General features: G+C 41.8%; 1 protein-coding gene across 1 annotated transcript in view; it reads left to right on the forward strand.

Annotated features, from left to right (window-relative positions):
* TSHR (thyroid stimulating hormone receptor) overlaps positions 1-24,826 on the forward strand; it is a 91,383-nt gene that overhangs the window by 60,557 nt on the left and 6,000 nt on the right. The window contains exons 6-8 of the mRNA XM_024567866.4: positions 15-92; positions 4,397-4,465; positions 14,507-14,584. Of these exons, the coding sequence (XP_024423634.2) occupies positions 15-92; positions 4,397-4,465; positions 14,507-14,584 (225 nt within the window). The remainder of the gene's footprint in view (positions 1-14; positions 93-4,396; positions 4,466-14,506; positions 14,585-24,826) is intronic.

Raw genomic sequence — 24,826 nt, forward strand, 5'->3', positions numbered from 1 at the left:
TATTTCTCTTGCAGGGAAATTACAGACAACCCATACATGACCTCAATCCCTGCAAATGCTTTTCAGGGACTGTGCAATGAAACCTTGACACTGTGAGTATTGTTATAATTTTTCATTCTACATGAGCTAACACCTGAATTTTTATATCATCCTATTTTCGCAGGCCATCTAAGACTCACACTCCCTCATAGTAACTGTTCTATGGTCTACGGAGGGTTTCACATAATTAAACAAGAGCATTCATTGCCCTACAGTATGGTCCTCAATAGATGACAAAATGGCTTCGGTAACAAGACAAGAGGACGTTCTTGTAGAAAGAGCCAGCTTGCTCTATCTGTAAAATGCCACTTAGGTTTTACACACCATGTGGCCTTAGTGGCAATGGCTAAACTGCCATTTCCGGGCAAACACAGCTAGGAACAATTTATAAACTGATGAGCATGGCTATATTCCAATAAAGTTTTCTTTAAAGAACAGGCAGCGGTCTTGTAATGTTCCGTGTTTTAGTATCTTCCTTGTGCAAGGGGAGAACCCAAGGCTAAAGCTAATTTAAGTGACTTTCCCAAGGTCAGTGAGTTAGAAAATGGTGTCCCTAAGGGGCTCTCATAGTCTGCATTCACACCTTACCTCGGTCATCACCCACTATTACTAAGCTCTTATAAAGGGATATTGAACAGAAAATACAGTGCTGCTCGACATCGTTTTTCAGTTTGAACGGTTTCTACTCTGTAGGTGTTCAAAAGGAGGTGCCTTATCAGGGAAATTCACAAAATGTTCTAAGAAGAAGATCAAACAGAGGTATTAAAAATAAGTTTACTCTCTAACCTGGTAAAGAACTCCCCTCTTTTACTGAATGAGCCACAAAGTAGAGTTGGGACCAGGTGCAAAGGGCACTCTCTCTCTTGTTTTAGTACCATGTCCAAGTGCAGGCGTGGTGGGTGTCCTTCCTGCACTGTCACCCGGCTCCCTCTCTCTGGTCACACTACACTTCAGGGGCTCTTTATCATGTGCAGACCTCACTGAATTATTCCTCAGCAAAACTGCTCCAAGCTTCCACACAACTCTTCTAAGAGGCTGTCTCCAAGCCATTCTAAGTCTATCAATCTAGGCCCCACGACACTGTCTCAACCGCTGGGCCTTGAGCCATGCTCATCCTTCTTGAAACAGGAGGGCTCTCTTAGAAAGAAGAGAGCCCTTCTCTGCCACCACTTCATGTGGCAGCACAGCAAGGACCTAGGGTCTTAGGCTGCTCATACCCAGACCTCAGGGTCTTTTACTTCCTCTGTAAAACTTTCCATTGTACCATTTACCACGCATCATACCTAAGGGCGGTTCAGTTTCTTTACAGAATGTTACCTTCCCTTTTGGGCACTTTTTCCCCTAAGGACCCTATATCCCAAGCAGCTCTCTCAAGTGAGAGCAGCTCATTGTCCCACAGCTAGTTTGGGACCCAGCACGTATTTGATAAACATGTAAATGAGGATTTCCTGACATCTAGAGGTGGGGATAGCATGGGCTGTCCATTGTCTTTTCAGATGATTATTTCTACATTCCTGCAAAAGTCCTTGCTTCTTTGAATTCATGATCAAAAAACTATAAACATGAAAGGATATGTTACAGAATAGACCGGCAAGGGGTGGGGGGTTGGTAGGGGGCAGCAAATGATAAGCTATTACCGAAAGGACCCCCCCTTTCTCTCTGGGGGTCCCCCCCACCTACTGGGTTCACTTTGCCCACCACCAGAGGAAAGACATCTCTCAATGCCAGAGACTGGTGAAAAGGAAAGGAATTATTTATTTAAAAGTTATACAGACTTAGAGTAATGACTTAATGTCTTCATTAAAATACTGAAGTTCTTTAGAATACCCACAAACACACACAGTCCTTCCTTCTTCCCTTTGCCCATTCCAGGGTACCCTATCTCAGGAAAGAAGTAGAAGTCCGTGGTTCAGGCAGCCTCTCTATTCCGGCACCATCTGCTGTGTCGCCACTGTGATCTCCAGTTAATCCAGACACATGTGGCACCTTCTCATGGCCCACCAGCAAGAGTCCTTTCTCCCCTTTTCTTCCAGGCAAAGTCTCTCCTGCTGCCTAAGCCATGTGGCAAAAGGGAGCACCCCAAAGCTGCGTGGTCCTCTCTGTCGTATGGCTGCTGCACCTGGGTTTAAATGCCCATGCCAGTCCTCCTCTGCAGCCCCATTTCCAACTCCTCCTACAATCAGTTACACCTGCCAGCATTCCCCTATTCTTCCAGCTTTACTGGGCTGCCATAGTAAGGCTGGGCAGGTGTGGCCCCATGGCACGGAGGCAATCTTCTCCAAGCTCTCACACAGGCTCTGTAACCAGGGGGCATTGCTTCCCAGTTACCTTCTGGGTTGAAGTCACTCCCATCCCCCTGGCTCAAAGCATGGCCACAGCTATTTAACATGTCTATGAAACCAATTAAAGGTTATAGATATGTTAAATGACCATGCCAGAGGTTAGCTGCAAAGCTGTTGCTATACAAAACAGCTCTGAATGGTCCTGTTCCATGTGTCCCTTCCCCCAGCTCAGACTGGTGGGTGTGAGGACATCATATATATTTTTTTTCTCTAGTATTTCCTGAACATCCTGACTTCTGGACCCCTATTTGGTCCCACCCCCTTGGCTGCACCCTGTTACAGATATGTGTCCCACAGCGGAGTTTGTACCCAGATTCCTGGTAGAATAGGGTTTCAATTAAAGTTTGTTATCCTTTATCTTTCCTTATTATTTTTCTTATTGCACTGCTTTTTCTTTTCAAGACCTACTTGTACAATACTTTCTTTTAATCTCTGAAATGTAATTCCAACAAAGGACATTTTTATCATCTAGGACTCTGGGGTAAATAGAAATATCATATGTGTCATTCTCATATCTTCATAAAAGAACTAGGGTTCACACACACAAAAATAACTATCAGTGCTTTCTCAACCTCTGTGCCCAGTGTCCCTGGGCATTGAAGTCTTTGCCTACGATACCTTGGTAGCTGCAATTAAACTCATTGTGTAATTATTTAAAACAAGCAAAGATTACCTCTTAGTTCAACACATAGGATAAATCCAACTTTTCATAGCCATCCAAGTGTTTCTCATGGCGTTGAACATATAGCTACTTCATTGTCCCAGTGACCTTTTGATTGGGTATTATTATCATATTTTTACAGATAAGGAAAGTGAGGATAATAGACGTTGAGAAATTCTCAGGATCATCTCATCCTGAGAAATTCTCAGAATCATTCTCAGGTCAGAGCCAGGTGTAATTCCAACTTTGGAGTCTCTTTTTATGCTTCTTCGTGTGTTACCAGAGTATACAGGTGGCACTACACTGGTGTTCAAAGTTCCCCCACAGCTGCCCCTCCCGGTGCCTGACTGTGGTCACAGCTGCCTTTCTTATTGCACGACAACGTTTCCCAATAACCCCCATGCACCCTCTCGTACCTCAGAGTTCCCATGGCTGGGGCTCCTTCTCCTGCCAAAAGGGTGTGTTTCTGCTGAGTTGGAAGAATAGTTTTTGAGGTCAAGAATCCTGATTCCTGACAGCTCTGCGGTACTTTCAGTAGGAAAGAGAGGTGGCAACACCTAGGTCCAGTCCTGGAACATTGTATAAATTAATTAGTTGAAGAAACATAGCAACAAATTAAAACATTAAAATTTCCACAGTGGCCTATCTACTTTCTTAAATCCACCCTATCTACTATCTTATGTTTATCTTTAAAGTTCAGTTTAGTTTGGCCCACACAATTAATCATTTAATCTATGATAAGCCCTGAGATAAAAATATAGATAAAATACAAACTCAAAATTGCACTTTAAACAGAAAGTTATAAAGCCTATGCCTTCAGATGAATAATGTCTTTAAAAGTGTTGATCTTGGACATGAACAGTGGTGTGGGGATTGCCTGAGGCAGGGCCGGCTGGAGGGGAGCAAGGGGGAGAAAACTGGGGCAACTGTAATAGCATGAACAATAAAAATATTTTTAGAAAAGAAAAAAAGTGTTGATCTTAGGGGACTGCACTTATCCCTCCATTATTGATATTGGGTTAACTATTAACTAAAACCAATGTTTTTTGAGTGTATGTGGGATATTCTTTTAAAGTCCTTAATGGTGGCAAATCATTGTTCCTCCAAGTGAATCTGCTTCTGAGAAGCAGTGCAAAGTTACTAGAACCTAAGTCTGGAGAATGGGAATTCAAACTGAGAAGTATTATTCTATGTCCCAAGCAAGACATACTGTAAAGTTTTCTTGTGGGCTCAGATGTGGGGCCTGAGAACCTCCAGGCACATTTCTGACTCTGAAGAATTGAAGCCCAACCTCTGAAAAGGGCCAGCACCACCTCTCCTGGGTCACTGATTTCTCCTCTCTCTCTGTTTGTAGGAAACTATACAACAATGGCTTTACTTCAATCCAAGGACATGCTTTCAATGGGACAAAGCTGGATGCTGTGTAAGTCAAGGGTAGCCATGGAAACCACTGTCCTCCCCATGGTCCCACCCCAAGAAGGACCTTCCAATGGGTCAGACTTCTTCTAGAGATAGCTTCTGCCAGAGCATTCCTTAACTGCAGAGTTAGTATGACCAAAACTTGGGGATAATGTTAAGGATCTTGGCAAGAGCCAGCTTTAGTGGACACCTACATGGACTCCAGTTCTAAATCCCAAAGCTCTTACCCTCATTAAAATGATGGCACTGGGGACATAAGAGATTTTCATTAAGTTTTTTGAACTTAATTAAAATACCCCTTTACTTCCTGCACATAGCAGACAAACATCGACACACATACATCTCCAGTTATCTTGTAGGACCTGTTGTCGTCCTGCAGTTACCTTGTGTGTGTGTGAGGTCTATCTACTGTGTGCAGGAAGGAAAGGAGTACCTTTAATTAAGTCCAAAACTGTTCCAAAAGTAAGGTTTTTCCTTTTGGGTTTTTTTTTTTCCTGACATATTTTCTGGAAAGGTATCAGTTTATATTCGATTGACTCAGAAAGAGCTGAGAAGCCATATCCAACTTTTGCCTTCCCCCCAAATAAATAATGCCTACAGTAGAATGTTGGCAAAGAGACAGCCATTGACATGGGTGTCTGTCTTTGCTGTACTTTTCTGTGGGGTCCTCGTGGTCCCCAGTGTCCAGGCAGGGGCACGCTATGGGTCTCTAAGCACGTGTGGGTAGGTTCTGCCACGCCGGTGTGTGTTTTCACCTAAAATCTAGCAAATGAAAAATAGCTCTTTAGTAGAGCATGCTTCCCACGGTATGGTAAACTAGTTCATTTGTAAGGCCCTCCTACTACAAAACAACTAGATCACACGTTTTTCAAAAAACAAACATTTTATTTTATAGCTTCAAGACAGGCAAATAAAACAAACTCACAAACCAGGAGCTGAAACCAAAGAGGTGAGCATTCACAGAAGGTGTAGCTCCCACATCAGTTCTGCCAGAAACGACCATTGCAAAGCCTGAAGGCTTAGGATTCTAGATCTGTTGTGTCATACACAGCTTCTCGGGCTGTAATGAGCATATAAACCATCTTGGGGACCTTGTTAAAAATGGATTCTGATACAGTAGGTCTGGGGAGCCCCAAGATTCTGCACTGCTAACAAGTTCCCAGGAGACGCTGATGCTTCTCATCTATTGCCACACTTGAAGTAGCAGGGCGAGGTAAATGACCTACAGAACCGTCTGCAAGGGCCCTGGATGCAAACAAATGAAAACCCACACATGTAGACCCAATGGCAGTGTTCTGGTTTAGGCGTTATGTGATGGGTTCTGGTATCATTCCATTTTAAAGGATAAATGCTCATAAGTCTTGAAGTAATTACACCTCGGGATGGCTTTCTCAATTCTGTTGGGAGTGGGGTCTTATCTTTGCCAGGCTTTTGGGCTTCCTAACAGTCTTTATCAAATGAAGAGTTAGAGTGCCTTTCTCTAGATGGTCTGGTTGTGGGCTCATTTAAGTTGATTTGAGTCATTTTTTAAAGTACATAATTATAGAGGAAGTCTAAAAAGACTCATCAGAATACTATGAATACTTACATATCAAAATTCATTTACAAAAAAAAATATCATTTACAGTATTGGAGAGACCCTACTTCCAATTTAATTTATGGTACATATCTCACACAATCCTACATTTACTTTCAACATATTTATTGAGCACCTATAATGAGCCAGGTGCTGTGTTAATCATTGGTGATACGAAGATGAACAAGCTCTCTTCTCGCACTGAATTCTGGTGGGGTCACCTCAAGGGCAGCAGTATCAAGGGTCAAAGCACATTAAGGAGAAATGTACCGAAATCCAAATATGCATTTCAGATCGAAAATAACTGAATACTAAATATTCAATAGCATGGCCTCCTTGCTTAGAAATAATAAATATGATTTTCCATAGACTTACTATGTTTTTTAAATTATTAGCATTTCATTTTGATATTACATGGATCTAACCAAAAATTTTCCTCTTTGATTCAATTATTCCTAGAAAGCCTGACCTGAGGGAAATGATCCTCCCAATTCAATTTTTCTATGACAGAAGTAGGGTATTGGAACTTCTTAAAATAATTAAGACAGTTGGTAGATCCTTAGGGTATAAAGATTTCAGAAAACTGTCGTGTTGTTCTAGAGATTGGGGACATCAGAAGATTGTCATTAAGGCAGCAGAGAACCACATGAGCAAGGGAACGGGTAGGAACGGTGCAGATACCTTCAACCAGAGCTGATAACGTGGCTCCTGAGTTCAGTGTCTCCAGCTCACTCTTCTCTGAACCAGCTCTGCCTCTCCAGAATGTTGGATGAGAAAAACGACCTGAAACCAACCTTGGGTACAGGATAATTCATTTCTAAAACTTTTTTCCCATAAGCAAAAGATTTTAAACCCAAAATTAGGATCTGTGCTTTAAATTATTTGCTTCTTTACTTTGCCATATTTTGTCATTGGAAGGGACCGCCCTCAATCATCCTCTGTTATCAATTTTTAAAGACAGACATTTGGGGTATAAAATTCAGGCTTTAAGGTCTACAGAGAAATGGTTCTCAATGATGGCTGCAAATTCAAATCACCTGAAGAGAATTGGAGGCACTGATGTCTAGGTTTTACCACCGCACATTCTAGTTTAATCAGTCTAGGTGTAGCCAGGGCATGGGGATTTTCCTACCCCGGTGTGTCCCACGGAAAGCAAACAGCAAGGGCTGCTGCTGCGGAGTACCTGTATTAGTCTTCTTGCCCAGTGGGCACGCTTTACCTATGAAGCCCAAAGTGAAGACGCGGCTTTTTTTAATGTGTTTTTTTTAACATGGCTTTTTAAATTTGAAAGAGTTGTCTAGCTGCCGAGCCAAAGTCAAAACTGGGACCCCCTGGCTGAAGACTTTTCCCTATGTCCTGCTGTGATTCGTCATTGCTGACTTACAGGCTGCCACCAAGGCTTGGACTCCCAACTCCTCCTCTGACCACTCGTTTCTTCGCTTAGGAGAATGTTTAGATTTCTTTGCTCGGCCCAGGACAGGCATGAGATATAGAAGCTAAAACATCTTGCAATAGGGAAGAGTGGACTCACGTGAGAAAACTGAGGCTACTTGAGGCTCAAGACACAACCGGAAGTTTCAGAGGACACTCACTCCGAGCAATGGGATTATTAGTCAGTGAGGACCTGGCTTCACCCACGTGGTGGTCACCAACTTAGGGAGCTTCCAAATGCGGTCTCTCGACCTTGATGAACATGTTGGCGTGGCCAAATGTCACTAGGTTCAAAGAACTGGGTTTGAAGTTGGCCCACATAGGTTGACCATTTGCTTCAAAAGCTCTCATACCTGCTCATAAATGGCCTCTTAGAGGTCATGTTTAGAGAAGACTTCAAAAGGTTTCCAAAATGTATTTTCTATGATTAGGAGACTCTGCTGGGCTAAGTGGATCTCAGTGTAACTCTCTTAGCCTATTACTTTACGGCTTTGGCCCTAAAATCAGCTGCAAAATATCAAAGGAGTTTAGAGACATTTTCCCTTGAAAAGAGAAAGACTCACAAGGAAACAACAATTTCTGTCCCAGATGCTCTTCTTGTATGGTAAGAGACAAGCTCGGGTGGCAGGGAGTGTTCCCAAACTGTTGTTCCTTGAACTTCCCTTTCACGGTAAATGTATGAGTGTTGCTTTTAAAACGCTATTCACGACCTTATAAAGTGAAAGTACCCAGGTGGATGGACTACTCTGGTCTTTTAATAGAGCAAACTGAGTAAGCTGTATTCAAGAGAGGGATACTGCATACAGAATGTCCCAGGGAGTTCTTGGGGCCAGGAACATTTCTCTCTTCTTCTGGGGTAATGCTACTCAGGAAGATTATTTTAATACACCCCCTTGTGTGAGGCAGGTAAATTTAATAAGGTTTATTGTAGAGGTGGACCGTTCAGCAGCTAATAAGAGCTCTTAAGAGTCTCAGATTATCTGGTGGTCTCTGAAACTAAACCTCTGGAGAGATTATGTAGGGACACTCAACATTCCCACCCCCTTTCTCCTCAGACCGTATCATGGGCTCTGTGAGAGGCCTGGCTGGCGGCAGGGAGAGGGAGTTATTCCATTGGAGACGGTGGATTTTAATTCAGTGGCTCCCTCAATTACAGTCTGTTCTAGTCATTGCAACTGTCCTTGAAACACAGGAAAGAAGTCTGTGCACCATTTTTGCCATACTTTCTTACCATTTTCCTGTAAAATAATAAAGTTATATGAAGGAGTTTCACAAGTGTGGGAAATATTTCTTAATAAAAAATCATTTGTTTCTTGAATTTGAAGTCTAGATCAAAGACTAGCGAACTCATTCTGGAAAGGGCCAGAGAGCAAATACCCCTGGCTTTGTGAGCCAGCTACTCTGCTCTGCCACTGGAGTGTGACAGCAGCCACGGACAATACATCAAAACGTGTGTGGCTGCGTTCCAGCAAAACTTTACACACACAGTCAGCAAGCAGGATCTGCCTGAGTGGCCATAGTTTGTGAACCTCTGGTCTACATAAAGGCGTTCACTGAGAATGGCCCCTGTGTGATGAAATATGTACTCTATTTCTCCCAATTCCTGGTAAAGGTTAATAGGCAGGCATGGGAGAAAAATAAGAAGTGTCTGGATAAAAATATTTGGGGGGTTGAAAGTTCATATCCAATCATAATAGAAAACAAAGATCTTGGGTTTTTTTTTTTTTTTTTTCAATCAGTGTTTTGAATCCAAACACTGCTCCTGTTATAAAACAATGTTCCATGTATTCATCATTCTACCCTAGGTTTCTGATTTCTGGTTGGTAGGAACTTATTTTTTTTCTTGGCTTTAAGCACTTCAGTAAGAGGTACCATGTAAACCCAAGGTGAAATCCGGTGATCATGATAAGGAGGCCTGGGACTAGAGGAAGACACGGATTGACCTGTAGACGAGAAAACAGAGTTCAGGTTTCCATACAATAATGAAATAGTGATCGTTTTGTGATTTTCACATAGGACTGATGCCCCTGGTCTCAGGGCTAATTATGACTTTGAACTAGTATAAACACATCGACATCCTGTAATTACCCTAACGTTGTTCAAAGATCACACACCTCACATTAGAGAATTGGTAAATTCTCCAAAACTGTGTTCAAATATCTTTAGGTTCAAATTTAAGCAATATGTTATCAAAAAGAACAATTATTCCCCATCATTTGCCTCATGCCAATTTACTGAAATTAGCAGATTTGGCCTCATTTAGACTGATTTTTGTTAGTAAAACTGAAGAATACAATTGCAGCCAAGTTGGACAAATTCCACAGTGAGAACTAGCTCACACTGATGGCTCTGCAGCAGTTGGGTAATTAGCTAAAAGTTCATGAAAACTATGGCAGATGTGTAAAAGCACGTGGTCCTGTGATTTCATATGGAACCAAGCACACTGTCATCACTCAGACCTGAGATTAATGAAAACACACCATCCTTTGTTCAACAGAAGTTGAACCGCGCGCAGTCGCAAGTCACACATTCATTCCACGGAACCTCTTCCCTTCCGATCTGGTGTGGCAATATACTGCTTATCTGAAAGTGTCTAATACTCCACATTGCATTTTCTAGTGTCAAATTCTACTAACTAGCTACTATCTGACAGTAAACATTTGGCTGGGGGAAAATATCATTTTGATGTGCTGCGAACGTACCAAAACACTAATCATTGTGAGCAGAGAAGTCAACACAATTCATGTACTAATTAAGATCACGTATTAGCTGATTAAAAGCAAAACATGGCATCTTGGGGCATTGGGGAAGGACGATGACAGAGAAGATTATAGGACTAAGCAGGTCATTATTTCTCAGTAAGTACTTGAACAGCTTGTGGGCGGGCTTTCTCTGCCTATTGAACCTTGTGCATTTTCTCACCTGTGACCTGTGCTAGCCTGATTCCGGCTAGCCAAGGATTTCCATAAAGCAAGGAGGGCTGGGCAGGGGTTCCCTTTAATTTTCCAAATAACAAATGCTGTGGCAGAGAACCACAGTTCCCCACAGAAGTGTTCCCATGAGGGTCTCACAACATAAACAGGTGCCAGCCCACGTGTCCCCTAAAGGGATTATGGAAACACAGGCTGAAATTCCATCTTGGAGCTGAACTGCATCCTAAAATCAGCAGCAACCACAGCTTTCCTTGCCACAGTGTCCTACTGCTCCCTCTGCCATGGGTCACCTCCTCACCTAAATGTAATATAGGGGATCCTCCAGCTAGGAATTACCCAGCAACTGGACTTTCATTTATTCATCCTGCATGTTTACATTGAATGGCTTCTCTGTCCCAAGAATGAGTCCAATGGGGAAGGATGTGAGCCATAATATTGTATCTGTTGTACTGGGTTCTCCTATTGGATGTTCTTCCCCAACTGATGCCTGACCATCTTCATTTTCCTGGTTACAGGGTTCACACACACGGCACTCGAACCAGGGCAGTTTCTCCACAACCCCCCACCCCGAAAAACCTGACTCATCTTTTCTAGGCAGAGCTTCGTGTTTTTCCGAGAAATTCTCAGAGGCTTAAATCCTCCAGACAATGAAAGGCATTGAAAACACACATGTAGCATGTCTATCTTATTTGTAAAGGCAGTACGAGTTATTTTCTCATAAGCCCTTCCCAGTATTTATATTCAGAAATCCTCAATTTCAAGGTCTTTCCTTTCAACTCTGACTCTAGCCTTTCTACTCTGTTCTAAGTTCATTTCTGTCCATCGCAAGAGATAGTTGAAATGATCACATATACCCTTATGAAATAATCATTGTCTGGAGTAGCTACCCATAGAGCCTACCAAGATTTGTGATTGATTTACCCTAGCTGGTTTACAGACTGTAGATTCTAGAGAAATCAGGGTAAGTCAAGGAGTCCCTTTAACTAGACTGACATTCTCAGTAAACATGATGTGATAAATGGAGCTGATGGGAGCACAGCCTTCCTGGCTATTAAAGCTTCTCTGCATGTTTCCCCATCTTATCCCCTTAGATTCAGATGGAAGGTACGTCAGCAATCAGAACCCACAGTTAAAAGCTAAATAAGGCAGCCCTCTGCACTGCTAAAGGCTGGCTGACGGTTTTCAATCCTAGGCACCTAAGAGGTAAAGTGCCCAAACAACCATGTTGGTTTTAGAGGACACAGCCTCCTCCAAGACCCAGTTCATCTTCGTTCAAGTTGGCTGTGCCCCCGCTCATCCTCCTTCTCCTCTCCTGGACTCTGGCTGGCTTTCCCAGTCTGAAATCTTTTGCAGCGTTTCTGGTAAACTACAACACTTATCAACCCGCCTCCTTATCCTTGGGGGCATATTGAATATCAGAGAAAACACTGTGGAATTGGACAAGCAATTATTTAGTTCTACAATAATTTCTAATGATTAGAGCAAGCCGATTTTTGCTCACAGCACTTGGAGGTGATGAGGATGCAATGAGATGAATTCACCAGTTATTACTTGATTTTCAGCAGTCTGGGAACAGAATGTGCTCTGTAAGCTGCGTGGTCCAAAGAATACAAAAAGAGACACAAGCCAGAGAGACGCCTGTGCTGAGCTTAGTTGTCTTTTTACGAAACCATGCTGTTCAAGATCTCTCCAGTTGTTTGGTCCAGGGTGGCTCTTTGCCTGCTGTCTCTGAGCAAAAGAACACTGAGGTCACAGTGAGTTAAAGAAGAGTCAAACAATGACCAAATGAAGCCTGTGGTTGAGACTCATAGGTGATAGCCATTCATCCAGGAGGCACATATTGGCTGCTATGGCATCTTTGTTGGACCCTATATTCATATGTGATTAACTGACCCCTCCATTTCAGACTTAGTGCCCTGGAAGCTTGGTGTCCATCCACTGCCTGAAGAGGCCATGTCTGAGCCATACCCTTGTGACATTTGTAAACTAGCTGCCCTGTCACAGCCATCAAGAAAGTCAATTGGCCACCACACCATATGCTGAATCTTCTTTCATCTTCCGTTATTTTTCCCTTAAGGCAATCACATGTATCACACTAAGAGTTTAGCATCACCTACCTTACTATTTTGAAGGACATGTGCATTGATTTTTTTTTATTCATTCATTTACACATTCATTCAATAAATAGTTATAGAGGCATTGAACTCAGCACCGACGATATGGCAGTCAATAAGACAGAGAGCTTCTATTCTGGGTGTGGAGACAGGTGATGAACAAATAAACAAATAACACATAAAATAATTACATGTTGCGAAGATGCTGTGAAGCAAATAAAGACACCAACAAGAAAAACCAGTGGCAGCTACTTAGATTGGCAAGTTTACCACCTCAGTTTGAGAGGAAATGGGATGAAGCACAAAATCTACACCAATTTAGGAGACTTCATTGTCATTGGGATAATCTCTCACCCTGCCCAGGAGAAGGAGACTTCACGGGTAAAGTTTGGTAAAACCCTTCTTCCTCCAACTGCTCCAGTGAGGACCCATGTCTGGCTCTGAGGCTGCCATCTCTTGTTTTAAGTGAGTCCCAGCCTCCACAGAAGACTGTAGCTGCTGGACCAGGAGGGGCTGAGGGCAGGAGCCTCGTGGAGGCTTCTCCTGCCTTTGCTGCAGAACAGTAACAGAGGCTGCCTCCCCTCAAGTCAGCCACAAATAGAGTCACCCTTGTTCTCCAAAACTCTGATTCCACAAAAAGAGGAAGAGCCAATTAACTAAGAAGTTTGTCTGTGAGAGCTCTGGAAAGGGATCCTCTTGACAGGAAGTCCTCCTATCACACTATTATTATTAGCTATCGTCCTTGAGAACATTCCATCGTGAAGAGTGAACACCATAAACAGAATGATGGCAGCATTATCCATATCGAGGCAGACTCCCGAGGGCCTCCGCTGCATTCGGTCTGCATCGACAGGGGACCGCTCATTAACTCTTCAATTGACTAGGCTATGGGGTGTATTATTCTAAACGTGTGTAGGCTTAGATCACTTACAACAAGGATGGATGGATATATATGTGTATTCATGGTTGGATACACATATATATGTGGATGGTTTTATATATATATATATATATATGCTTTGTTTCTTTTTAGACAATTTGTCCTCTAAAAAAACCTAGGGGGGGAAAGCCAGTTTTAAAATCCTTGCAAGCTTTTATCCATTTTGAGGTAACTTTGTGTTTCAAACACACGTTGTGACTTAAATTGCTTCAAAACTATTTTACCCTCAAATGCCCAGTGCGTTCTCCAAATAGAAAGATCAGTGTGCCCGTCAAACCTCTCCCATGAGAGGTGTCCTCTGTAATCTGAACTGCATACGCTAACCCCCCAAATAGGATTGTTAAAGAAAATACAGGTTACCCAATTAAATTTGCATTTCAGATAAACAACAAATAACTTCTCACATGACTGTCAAAAGTTGCACGGGAAATGCTTGAATACATTCATTGTTTTTCTGGGCTGCACTTTCACTGGCTAAATCTGGCAACCCTGCCGCAGAGTCCCTGACAGTCCGTCCGCATCACCACTCGCCACCTTCACCACCTTCCTTCCATTCCTACTGAGGCCCCGTCTTTTGACTGGGGGTGCTGAACACACAACACGGCGTCCGTGGGTTATGGAACTGTGCACCTGAAAACTGTATAAGTTTGTTAACTAGTGTCTCCCCAATAAGTTCAATAAAAAAGGGGAAAAAAAAGAAATAGGAATATTGGACCATATTGAGAAAAAGTTTAAATCTCTTGGTGCTGAAGAGGATTGAAAAATACAGTTGCCACTGGCTGGATAAACAGGGGATTAGGCAACTTGTGTAAAATCTAGATACACGAAATGGACAATAAACATGCTCACTTTGAAAGATTTCTGCCAATAATTAATATGTATAAACAATTAAAACCTAGAATTTTTTGAGTGCTTAAGCCATAGAAGGTAATTCTTAAATTTCCAGGTTCCTAAAAACCAGTTAATAGCTACAAGGGACTACGCTCACAATTTATTTTGGTATTTCTATTAATTTGCTTAACCTCACCTAATGTGTTTTCTCTCCCTCTAGTTACCTGAACAAGAATAAATACCTGACAGTTATTGACAAAGATGCTTTTGGAAGAACATACAGTGGACCAACCTTGCTGTGAGTAAGACAAACAAAAGAATATGTAGACTATTTTTTCTTTTATCTTCTTTTTCTGGATGGGAGGTAGGCATTCAGGGGAGCAGCTGATGTTCATGGTATAGAATATTGGTTGGGTTGGATAAAGACCTCTGATAGGACTTTTCTGCCCAGGTATACAGGCTACTGGTGGAAGAAAGTCCTTGTTCTTTGAGATTCAGGAGGCCCGGCCTCCCCCTCAGGAGGCCGCTTTGGTGTGGATGTTCATGGAGGCCCTCTCGTAGGAAAAAACAGACATTTTTGAACACCTGCTATTTGCAAAACTCTAAGACATGGGGTCTAGAAAAAGGTGGAGAACACTTTTGTTTGCACAGAAAACCTCTGTGAGCAATGCCTGGCACAAAGAGGGAAGAGTATACATGATAGTTGTATTTATATCTGGATGAACTTATCATCATTGGGGAAGGTGGGATATAAACCTTTTTAAAAACAGCACAGAAAGAAGTACCTACGTGTGCATTTGCTCTGATGTACACCTCCACGTCCCGTTGGTGATCAAGTTCTGTTAGTTCAGTCTCCCTCCAGCCTCTCTATCAGTGCCGTGTGCTCATCCCCTTGGTTTGACCTTAGTTCAGAATCTCATCATTGAGAACCTCAGTCAACTCCTTGCCAGACTGGAACACAGCATTCCAGGAGAAGCATGAGACAATCCAGTAGAGGCAAAAGGAAATATGAGAGGCTATGTATATTTATGTTTTTGAAAATAAGAACAAATTAAGTTTTACTAATATTTTATATACTGATGACCACTACCACTCACCTGTCAGGTGGGGAATGGATGCAGCCTATGGAAACAGTGGGTGATCCAGTCTCAAGGACTTATCCTCACCCTCACTGTTACCAATTCTACTCTACTTTCAGATGAAACGCAACCACTTACTTGTGTGTATGGCCTTATTCTCTTAATACATAGGCTCCATGTAAGAGGGCAGAGTGACCCTGAAAAATTGCCATATCACATGGAGATTCATTGTCATTCATGGCAACTACTTTAAAATAGTATCATTTTTCTTTTTACAAAAAGACAAGTGGAAAAAATGCATTGACCCTTTGTGTGATATTTTTTAATATGAAAGATATTTTTCAAAGCCATCTTTACTCCTTCAAGATAAAGGTGATAGTTCACCAATGAATGAGGGAAATTGTTGCTGTTCTAAAGAAATTTGTGACTTGGAAAGAGCCTTTACAAATAGGTTTTTGACAACTTTTCCATTTATGTAACTTTTCTGATGAAAATGGTGAATGTCACTTATAAAAACTGGTTTTGTTAAAATCAGAAATTTAATGTTGACCTGTATTTAAATCTTCCCATGAGAATGAAGTTGCTCAAACTGAGCTGTGTGCTCAGTGAAGAAGGTGGCTTACGTTCCAGTACAAGCTTCCTACCTTACCAAGGACTTGTATGAAGCAGTTGGCCAAAGGGCACCACACTTTAGCACTAGATTGGAGGACAAGAGTCTCCAGATCTCCCCTTGCCCTCCCTCTTGGTCCCTCTCCATCCCACCAAGAAAGAGAAAAGTGAGGAATTCAGAAGTGAGCAATGATGAACACAGGAGAGAAACAGATGTAATTCCCAGGAGGACCAAAAAGGGAGGTCCTGGGAATCTTGAGACTCAGGCATCTATACCAGAGCTAAAGGATAGAGGGCACCAAGAGAAACTTCTAGAAATAAAAGGGACTGATAGATTATCTGACAAGATTGACCGTATGAAGAACTGGTTTGAGAGGGTTTTTTTATACAACTTTACAGCACGGGGCAAGACTAAGCCAGAGGGCCACTCAAACCAAGAGATATTAATAAAAAAAAAAGAGAGACAGACATCTCATGAAGAAACAAAAAAGTTTACAAGGAAGGAAATCAAATTACAATATGCAGAGTTGTAAAAACTGAAGTACTGAATATGGGTTTAACCAAATATGTCCTCAAACTATTTCAGGAGAGTAGAGGGGGTAACAGGTAGGTGTATGCAGGGTGATGAGAACTAAACCCTCGTTATCCATAGTAGGGAGCTGGTGGGTGGATCAAGAACCAATAAATCAAGACATATTTACAATTATGGAAAAATACCAGTTGAAAGTGGTTGCATCTTTAAACAGCAGAACGCAAGGAGGGTTGGCACAGGAGGCAAGCTAGGTGTGCTACCAAGCTTCCAGTGTAACTTTAAAAAAATCGATCCATGCATAATTTTAATAGAAATAAAAAGTAAATGTAAAAAGAAAGATGCAAGCATAGGAAGAGAGGGCAATGGAGCTGGCAGCATTTGAGAGGCCGAGAGGAGGAAAGTAAGAAATGAACAAGGGTGAGCCCAGAGTTGTCTTAAAACTTAAAATGCATCTATTTGTTAACTAATTGTGCACTGGCATCACTTTAATTCTTGTCTTTTTGTCAAAGTCTTCATTACTTTATTTCCTACATATCCTCTCCTCCTAACTACATTTTAAGATTCTAAAGGAAATGGGCTATGTCATATATTTTTGAAATCTCCCCCCCACTTCAAAAAAAAACATACCACATACTCAATAAATATTTGATAAATTGTAACTGGACAACAAACAGCCATGATTTGGTTGTGATTTGATGTAAAAGCCAAACTGGGACAAGCTTAAACTCCATCTAAAAAGGGAATTGAATGGCATATATATTTCTGCCTCATAAAGCTATTGATGAAAAAATACAGTTGTCTCTAACAGTTGGCAAAAACAAACTTGCCCTCTTAGTTTACCACCTTACTGCAGAGTAATTTCTCAAAAAAGAATCTAATTTTAAATAGGTGCCATGTCTAAAGTGAGATCTTTTCTCCAAACTTTGCTATTTTTAAAATAAGCCTTTTTAATTTCATTTAATGATATTTTATTTATTGATTTTTAATCAAGATATGCAACCTCATTTTCTATTTTTATACTTTCCATTTTTTATTATCTTCTTTTCTTTTCATCTTATTTTGAAAGAGAAGCTCTCGGCGTTTATAATCCCAAAGGAAAGAACACAGTGAAATGTAATGCCTTCCATAATAATCAGAGTTCTCTAAGGCCTAAATTATGTAACCCACACTAAGAAGCATTAACTTACTGTCGAACGTGACTATATTATTCCAGTCCCCCTTACTATTATTAGTATCTCCTAAGAAGAGGAAATCTCTGTGACAATATCCTTGTTTACATTATATGTATCAATGAAAGTAAACTTCAAAATTAAGTTTTGTTCTTTTAGCTAATCAAACCAATGTTTTGCCAATCTAAGGGTCACGGCACTGCCATCTTGGTTTACAGGAAAAAATAAATCTTCTATTTTTTTTCTGATGCTTAATGATTGTCACAAGATCATACTGTTAGATGGCTGAAAAATTGTGACGGGTTCTTTTGGGTATTCCGAAAGTCCGCAGCTGTGTTTGAATACATGAGTTTCTACGTCGCTCATTTTATTGGGGTATAATTTATATACAACACCACGCAGAGTTTTCAAGTGTACAGTCTGATGAGTTTTAGCAAAACCATGTTACCCTATACCCGTCAAGGCTTCGAACAGTTTCATCACCCAGAAAGTTCCCTTATGCCCCACTGTTTCACAGACGCCTACATATCTTATCTCATACAAGACTCTAAGAGGAAAATGACCAGGTCACAGGATAAATATGTATTTAGCTTTATAAGAAATACTCCCAAGCTTTTCCAGGATGGTTGTCCTATTTTCTGTTTGCACCAGTGAGGTATGGGAGTTGCAGACTGGCCAACTCTTTCATTTCATTGTCAATCTTTTGGATTGTAGCCATTAATGGGTATAACGCGGCATCACGCTGTGGCTTTACTTTGTGTTTCCCTGATTGTTAATGATGTTCAGCATCTTTTCCTGCACTTATTAGCCTTTTGTATATTTTCTTTTGTCAAGTGTCTGTTCAGCTATTTTACCCACTTTTAAAATTGGGTCATTTGTCTTTTTATTGAGTTGTGACCCTGGGTAAAATTTTTGGCCTAAATATAATCAGCTTTATTCCTAACTACCAGCTCTCCCCCATCCTCCTTCCCTTTTCTCCCCCCTGTCTAAGAAATGGCTAATTTGAAACAAACTCATGCAAGGTGTTCATTTACTTATTCTACAGGCTTTTTACTGAGCACCTACTGAATTCCAGGAAAGTTAGAAGGATAAGACACAACCTCTGCTTTTAAAGAGGTTGCAATCAAATTCAAGAGAAATGTGAGTAAGTAACTATACTATAAGTTTCATGTAAAAAGAGCCATAAGAGATACTAGAGAATCAAGATATCACTTCTCACTAGGGTAACCAGCAAAGGCCTTATTTCAAGAGGTGGTATTGAGATGGTCTTCAGATGAAGGGCAGAAATGCAACAAAGATAGAGTTAGGAGGGAAGGAACAAAAGGCAAGTCTAAGGATAATACAGGGTGTGTTCAAAGAAGGAGAAAGAGAGAGAGAGAGAGAGAACAAAAGAAAAACTGGCAGCTCCAAAATAGTCACAGGGATGTACACCACAGCATAGGGAATATAGTCGATAATGTCACAATAACTATGTAAGGTGCCAGGTAGACATCGGGGGAATCACTTCGTAAGTTATATTAATATCCCACCACTATGCTATACACCTGAAGCTAATACAATATTGAATGTCAACTGTAATTGGGGGAAAAAAAACATAATTTGGGCCAAATGACAGTATGTAAAAGTGTGTTATGTTGAAATCATATTGTGAGGAATATAACCTGACCCAGTAGGTAAGCTGACCCACTGAGAGGTTACCATGGAAATATTAGTAATGGTTGCCTAATGCACAGTGTGTGGCTCTCTTCAACTCTTCGCTGTGCCTTCTTTCCTTTGCCTCTTCCCGCCCTCAGCCCTGACTCTATTAGTCCTGGATACTCTGTCCCAGCCGCTGCTCCGGGCGGCTCCTCTGCACCTCCTGGCTACTTGGCAGGCACTGGACCTCCCTCAGCAGGAGGGAAGTGGAGCCTAGAGACCTAAACAGTTTGGGGTTCCTAGTTTTCCTGTCCATGCTCACTGAGCAGAGCCTTTGGAGCAGCTCTCTTAGAGACGAAGGGAACCTCCTGGGGGTGGGAGCCGGAGGAGGCTTGTCTGCAAGGCTGCTCTGCTCATGGACTGTGAAGTGAGTGGCAAAGATAAACAGACTTTTGCAGTTCCCCTTTGGACACCAAGCTACACTCATGCCAAGGGGCCAAGTTGCTGAGGTAGCAACCGAAGCAGGTTGTCCTTCCTAAGTCACACACACCCCCGTCTTCAGAGGAGAGGGCCTGTGTCCATTTGATGGAGTTTCCCATTTCTCTGAGAGCTTCCAGGGAGCTCACAGAAGGACTTGAAGAGAAAGAACAACGATCTTTCCAGAATTGTGTGCACGCTGGCTTCTTGCTGGGAACAAGAGGATGGTCAATTTCAGCCCTAGGACTGGTCAGGCCACTGAAGTTGTGTCAACAACTCAAGATCATTGATTTGTCCAAAAATTCGAACTTATTGATCAGTAACATCTTTTACCATGGCCATCGACATGACAAAAACAATTAATACTATAATGATCGGGTTACTTTTTATAACTACCGAGAAATTTGCATGGCAGTCCCCGACCAGTGGGCTTGCTCTCGGTGGGAGAGGCAATGGAGTTATTGCAAAGATCCCCAAAGTCATGCAAACCTTTGTGATTCTTCAACTGACTGAAAGCGTGGCTACTATCACCCTCAAAACGTTTTACTTTCAAAAAGGAGACGTTCTCCAAAGCACAGAGAGCCACTGTCCTAGAGCGATGGCCTCCCGTGATCACACATTTGGCGTCAGGGGATTCGGTCCGAGTAAAGGTTCTCATACCTATGCCAAGCCAAACAATAAACTAAGATGACTTTTCATCTTTAAAAAGAAACATTCACAAGTCCATTAACTGTTTCTTGTGACATGGTTTTGCCCAAGTTTGTTGTTTAAATAAGAGCTTTTTACCTTGATCAAAACTGACAGAACATAAAGGAATATTTGCTGAGTCTGAATCCTAGGAAAATAATATTTGTAAAATTTTCTCAATGATATAAATTCTGAATAGTTTTATTAACCAGTCATCACTCTTTAGCCAGGAAACTGTCAACAGTGATGAATTTTCCAAACAAAAAAACAAGTAGGAGCACAATTTTTTTCCTTGCAACTTTAAATATAAATTGATCTACCTATTAGTGTGTGCCTACTAGGCTCACCACTAAACATTTTTATTTAAATGGTTGTATTTCATCCTATCAATCACAAGTATTCTGACCTGCCCAACACCGCTCCTCTCATAATTTCTATTGATTTCACCCATATCAAGTTCCAATTGTTTGTGTGATGGAAGAAGAGAAATGAGATTACATAGGGCCAAATAGACAAGGCAAACATTATGTCTATGCTATTGGGTAGCACGTTTTACTTGTGACTTCACAATTAACTAAAAGATGCTGTGAATAAGCTAATCGACAGGAAGGGATAAATCAACCTGTGATTAAAATCTTCCATAAATAACCCATAATATAAACACAAGAAGCAGTTTTCAATTTTCCCACGTGAAGATTAGATGAGCACCAAATTCTCTGACTCCTCTGGGAGTTTTACTCTAAGCACAGGTGGAAGGAAGCAAGGCAGTTAAGGGTTTTCACGCTGACACACTAGCTCTGCCAAGTCTCTGAAATCCATTTGGTAAATTATGTTCTGCTTCGGAGCACTTTTCTTTAAGTGGAGTTTTCATTTCTCACAGAATTGAGGCTGATCCTTTGTCACTATAGTGATGGTCATTTTGTATGTCAGTCGGGGGTGGGGAAGGAGAGGGAAGAGGATTTAACATCAGGGAGGACTTACTTCTGTTTCGGCTTCTGACTACTGGAAGTAAATGGGCATCACTTCCCCTCGTCACTGTGTGGAGGAGCTCTGGCCTCACTGAGCTACGGTACACAGGGAGTTTGTCATTGCAGCATTGTTATGCTGCGACATTAGACCCCATGAGATTTCAAAACCTGTCATGGAAACCATAGGCTTAAAAAAAAAGTGTAATTACACAAACTCAAGAGGGAGAAAGAGAGGGTAACAGTGATTACAAAGCCATCTGAGTTCCAAAGCAATTTCGCTTGTACACACACAGTTTGCAGAAAGACTGGTAATTTATCTTCATCTGAATTTGTAGACAAGTATTTCTAAAAACTTTTAGTAGCAACTATTTTTGAACTTCAGCTATGTGCTGGGTTCTTTTTCACCTCGAGCCTTTTTAACTATTTAGTGATGGACGTTATTATCTCTACTTAACAACTGAGAAGACTGAGGTGAACAAGTAACAGCACTTGAGGGACCCTTATTTTAAGACATGCTAATTGTTGACTCAGGTCACGGAAGCATAAAATAGGTTCTATGAAATGGAGGTGAGTTGGAGGTCCTCCCTCCTCATTGTTGATTTTGGATCCTTATCCCCACCTCCTCCTTAAAACCCCTCCCCAACTTTGGTCTCATGTCATCAGCCGTTACTATGCAAACGTGTTTTCGTTATCCATGAACTCCAAAGTAATTCTGTCTCATTTCTAAAAGATTTTGGCTATTTTTATTCACTGTGAGTGACTTTTCTAACACTATTGCTCTCATAATTTTTGGTGATTTCAATATCCATATACATCATCTTTCCTATACTTTGGCCTCTGACCTTCATTCCTCCAATAAACTCGCCCTCCACTCTCCCTCCAAGTTGCCCTTCCACGGTCTGACCCTGGACCTGCTATTACCAATGACTGCGAATCCTCCAAAATCTCAACCGCAGACACCCTGCTGTCTTTCCATCTCTTTCCTTATAATACATCAATCCCTTCAATTTTTTTTGGTCCCACGAGGATCTACAATCCGTCACTAACACTGCACTATATTTCGCCCCTCTCATATCCTCACTCCTTCTGAGTGAGCTTGGATTCCATGGTCTGTCATTTCAAACACTGACATGTACCCACAGCCAACTAACTGAATGCCCCTCTCTCTCATAATCCTTTCCTAGCCCCTTCGCATGCTTAAACACTCCAAGGTCCACTCTCACCTCAGGGCCTTTGCACTGGCTGGTGTCTCTGCTCACAATGCTCTTCCCCAGGTATTGGCATGTCCCCCTTGTTCACCCCTTCAGACCTTTGCTCAGCTGTCTCCTCAGTGCAATCTTCCTCGACAGCCTCCCGTACCTCTAATTGTGGCCACACTTCTGGGCTCTTCCTTTCTTCTTCTCTGTATTTCTTTTCCCCGTGGTACTAAGAATCATCTAACACACTGCAAGTTTTACATTTATTTTAAATTCTCCCCTCTGGAATGTAAGCATGAGAAGAAGAGGAATGGCTGCCTGTTTAGTTTTCGGCTCCAGCCCTAGCGTCTGAATTGTACCTAAGACGGAAAGCAATGAATGCATACTTGCTGAATAAACGCATATCATGTTTTTAAATTCTCTTAAACAAATAATTAGATAAGCTCCCTGGCTAGAACCTACAGCTTTTATGCCCTTAAGTTATTTTCAACTTAGTATTAATAAATTAATTAAACTGCCTTTTAAGCAGTAAGTTAATCTTCTTTCTGCTCTTATATGTATTTCATCTACCAACATACAGAGGCGGCTACATATTTACAACAGATCAGCCTCTACACGGTGACCTTTCAAAAACCCACATTCATTACAAGCAAGCACAACAGAGACTCTCATTGCTGCTGAAACACGGGTGAACCAATTAGTGCTTATTTAATTTGCAATGACATTCACTAAAGGTTCACCTTAAATAATAATGACAAAATATCTCACCAAAAAAATGGAAATTGTTCCAATGTTGGGGGATACCACTGTACATAATTGCTTCTGAGGAGCAATCTGTTCTTCCTATGACACCGAATATCAGTTGGCTCTTTTTGTATTTCCTAGCATCACAAAATCCAGTGATATTCCTGCCTTGTGTGGAACCCTGTAGGACTCACTGTCTCCAAATTCAGGTCCTGGTAGTTTCATCGGACGCTTAACTGGAGATGGTTCCCATGACCTAGGCAATTAGACTTCAGACTGCCTGCCAGGCTCCACTCAGCTGCATTCTGTTTTGCGAGTAAATACGTGCCAGAGACAAATTCTCCCAGAGCTGAGTGCCCACTGCTTAATGAACTCCGTGTGGAAAGTGCCAGAGTCAATAAGAGAGAGAGAGGCCCTCCAGCTTGTAGGTCTCCATCCACATGGCTACATTCACCAGTTCAAGATCCCTTAACTGCTGATAGCTACTCTCTATATTCTTTTCATTCTGAAAGCAAAATTTAACTACATTTGGAAGATGTTCTTTTATAAAAGAAGGTACATTATTTAGACATTCTGGATTCAAGGTGTTCTAAAATTTTTAGATGAATGAGGAAAGATGCAGCTTCATGTAACTTAAAATCATCCCTGCCCTCTTGAGTTTTAGGATTTGTCCAGACTGAGGCTCTTCCTCCAGCAGTTCCAGAGTTGGGAGAATGTGCAGTGTGGCTCAGTTCTAACCCCAGGTGACAGTTATGGCTCCACTCTTGGTTTACTGCATCTTTGGACAGAACATCCCTCGTTTCTTTGTCTTAACTTTAGCATCCACCTGCTTCGTTAAAATGCTGAGAACTCAGATAAGATTCTAAATTATCTACAGAGTGTTTTAGATAATGCCAATTCCTGGGCCGCACCATCAGAGATTCTAATTCAGTTGGCTTGGGGCAGCTCACAAGTATGTATAGCAAGGTGGTTCTGATATTGGTCCTGGGTGGCGTCTGAACCAGAAACACTGATTTACAGAGCAGTGAGCTACCAGTTTTCACCAAATATCTGCCTCAGTGATATCCCCACCTCTTAGATATCCACAGTGATAGCCACACCATCACTGTGGTGGTGTTAAAATTAGGCATCAAATTCTTTGGCACTCCTGCCATTGAGAAATGGGTTCTGCGTCCCCGGCCCTTGGACCTACCAGTTCTCTTGAAACGCTTGCTCCACATGCTCCCTCTCAGAACCCAGCTGCCATGAGGTGAGATACCCACGCCACCTGGAGAGTCACCGAAGCAGTCCCAGTTGAGCTCTGCTCTGAATCATCCCAGTGCTGGCCCCAGACATTCAAGCAAAGGAGCCTGCAGATCACCCTGCCCCCGGCCACTGAGTTGCCCCAGCCTTCGAGTCTCCCCAGCCGAGCCCCAGACACTGCAGAGCAGCGACAAGTCATCCT

This window comes from Desmodus rotundus, chromosome 7 (assembly GCF_022682495.2).
Source record: "Desmodus rotundus isolate HL8 chromosome 7, HLdesRot8A.1, whole genome shotgun sequence".
Classification (NCBI taxonomy): Eukaryota; Metazoa; Chordata; class Mammalia; order Chiroptera; family Phyllostomidae; genus Desmodus; species Desmodus rotundus.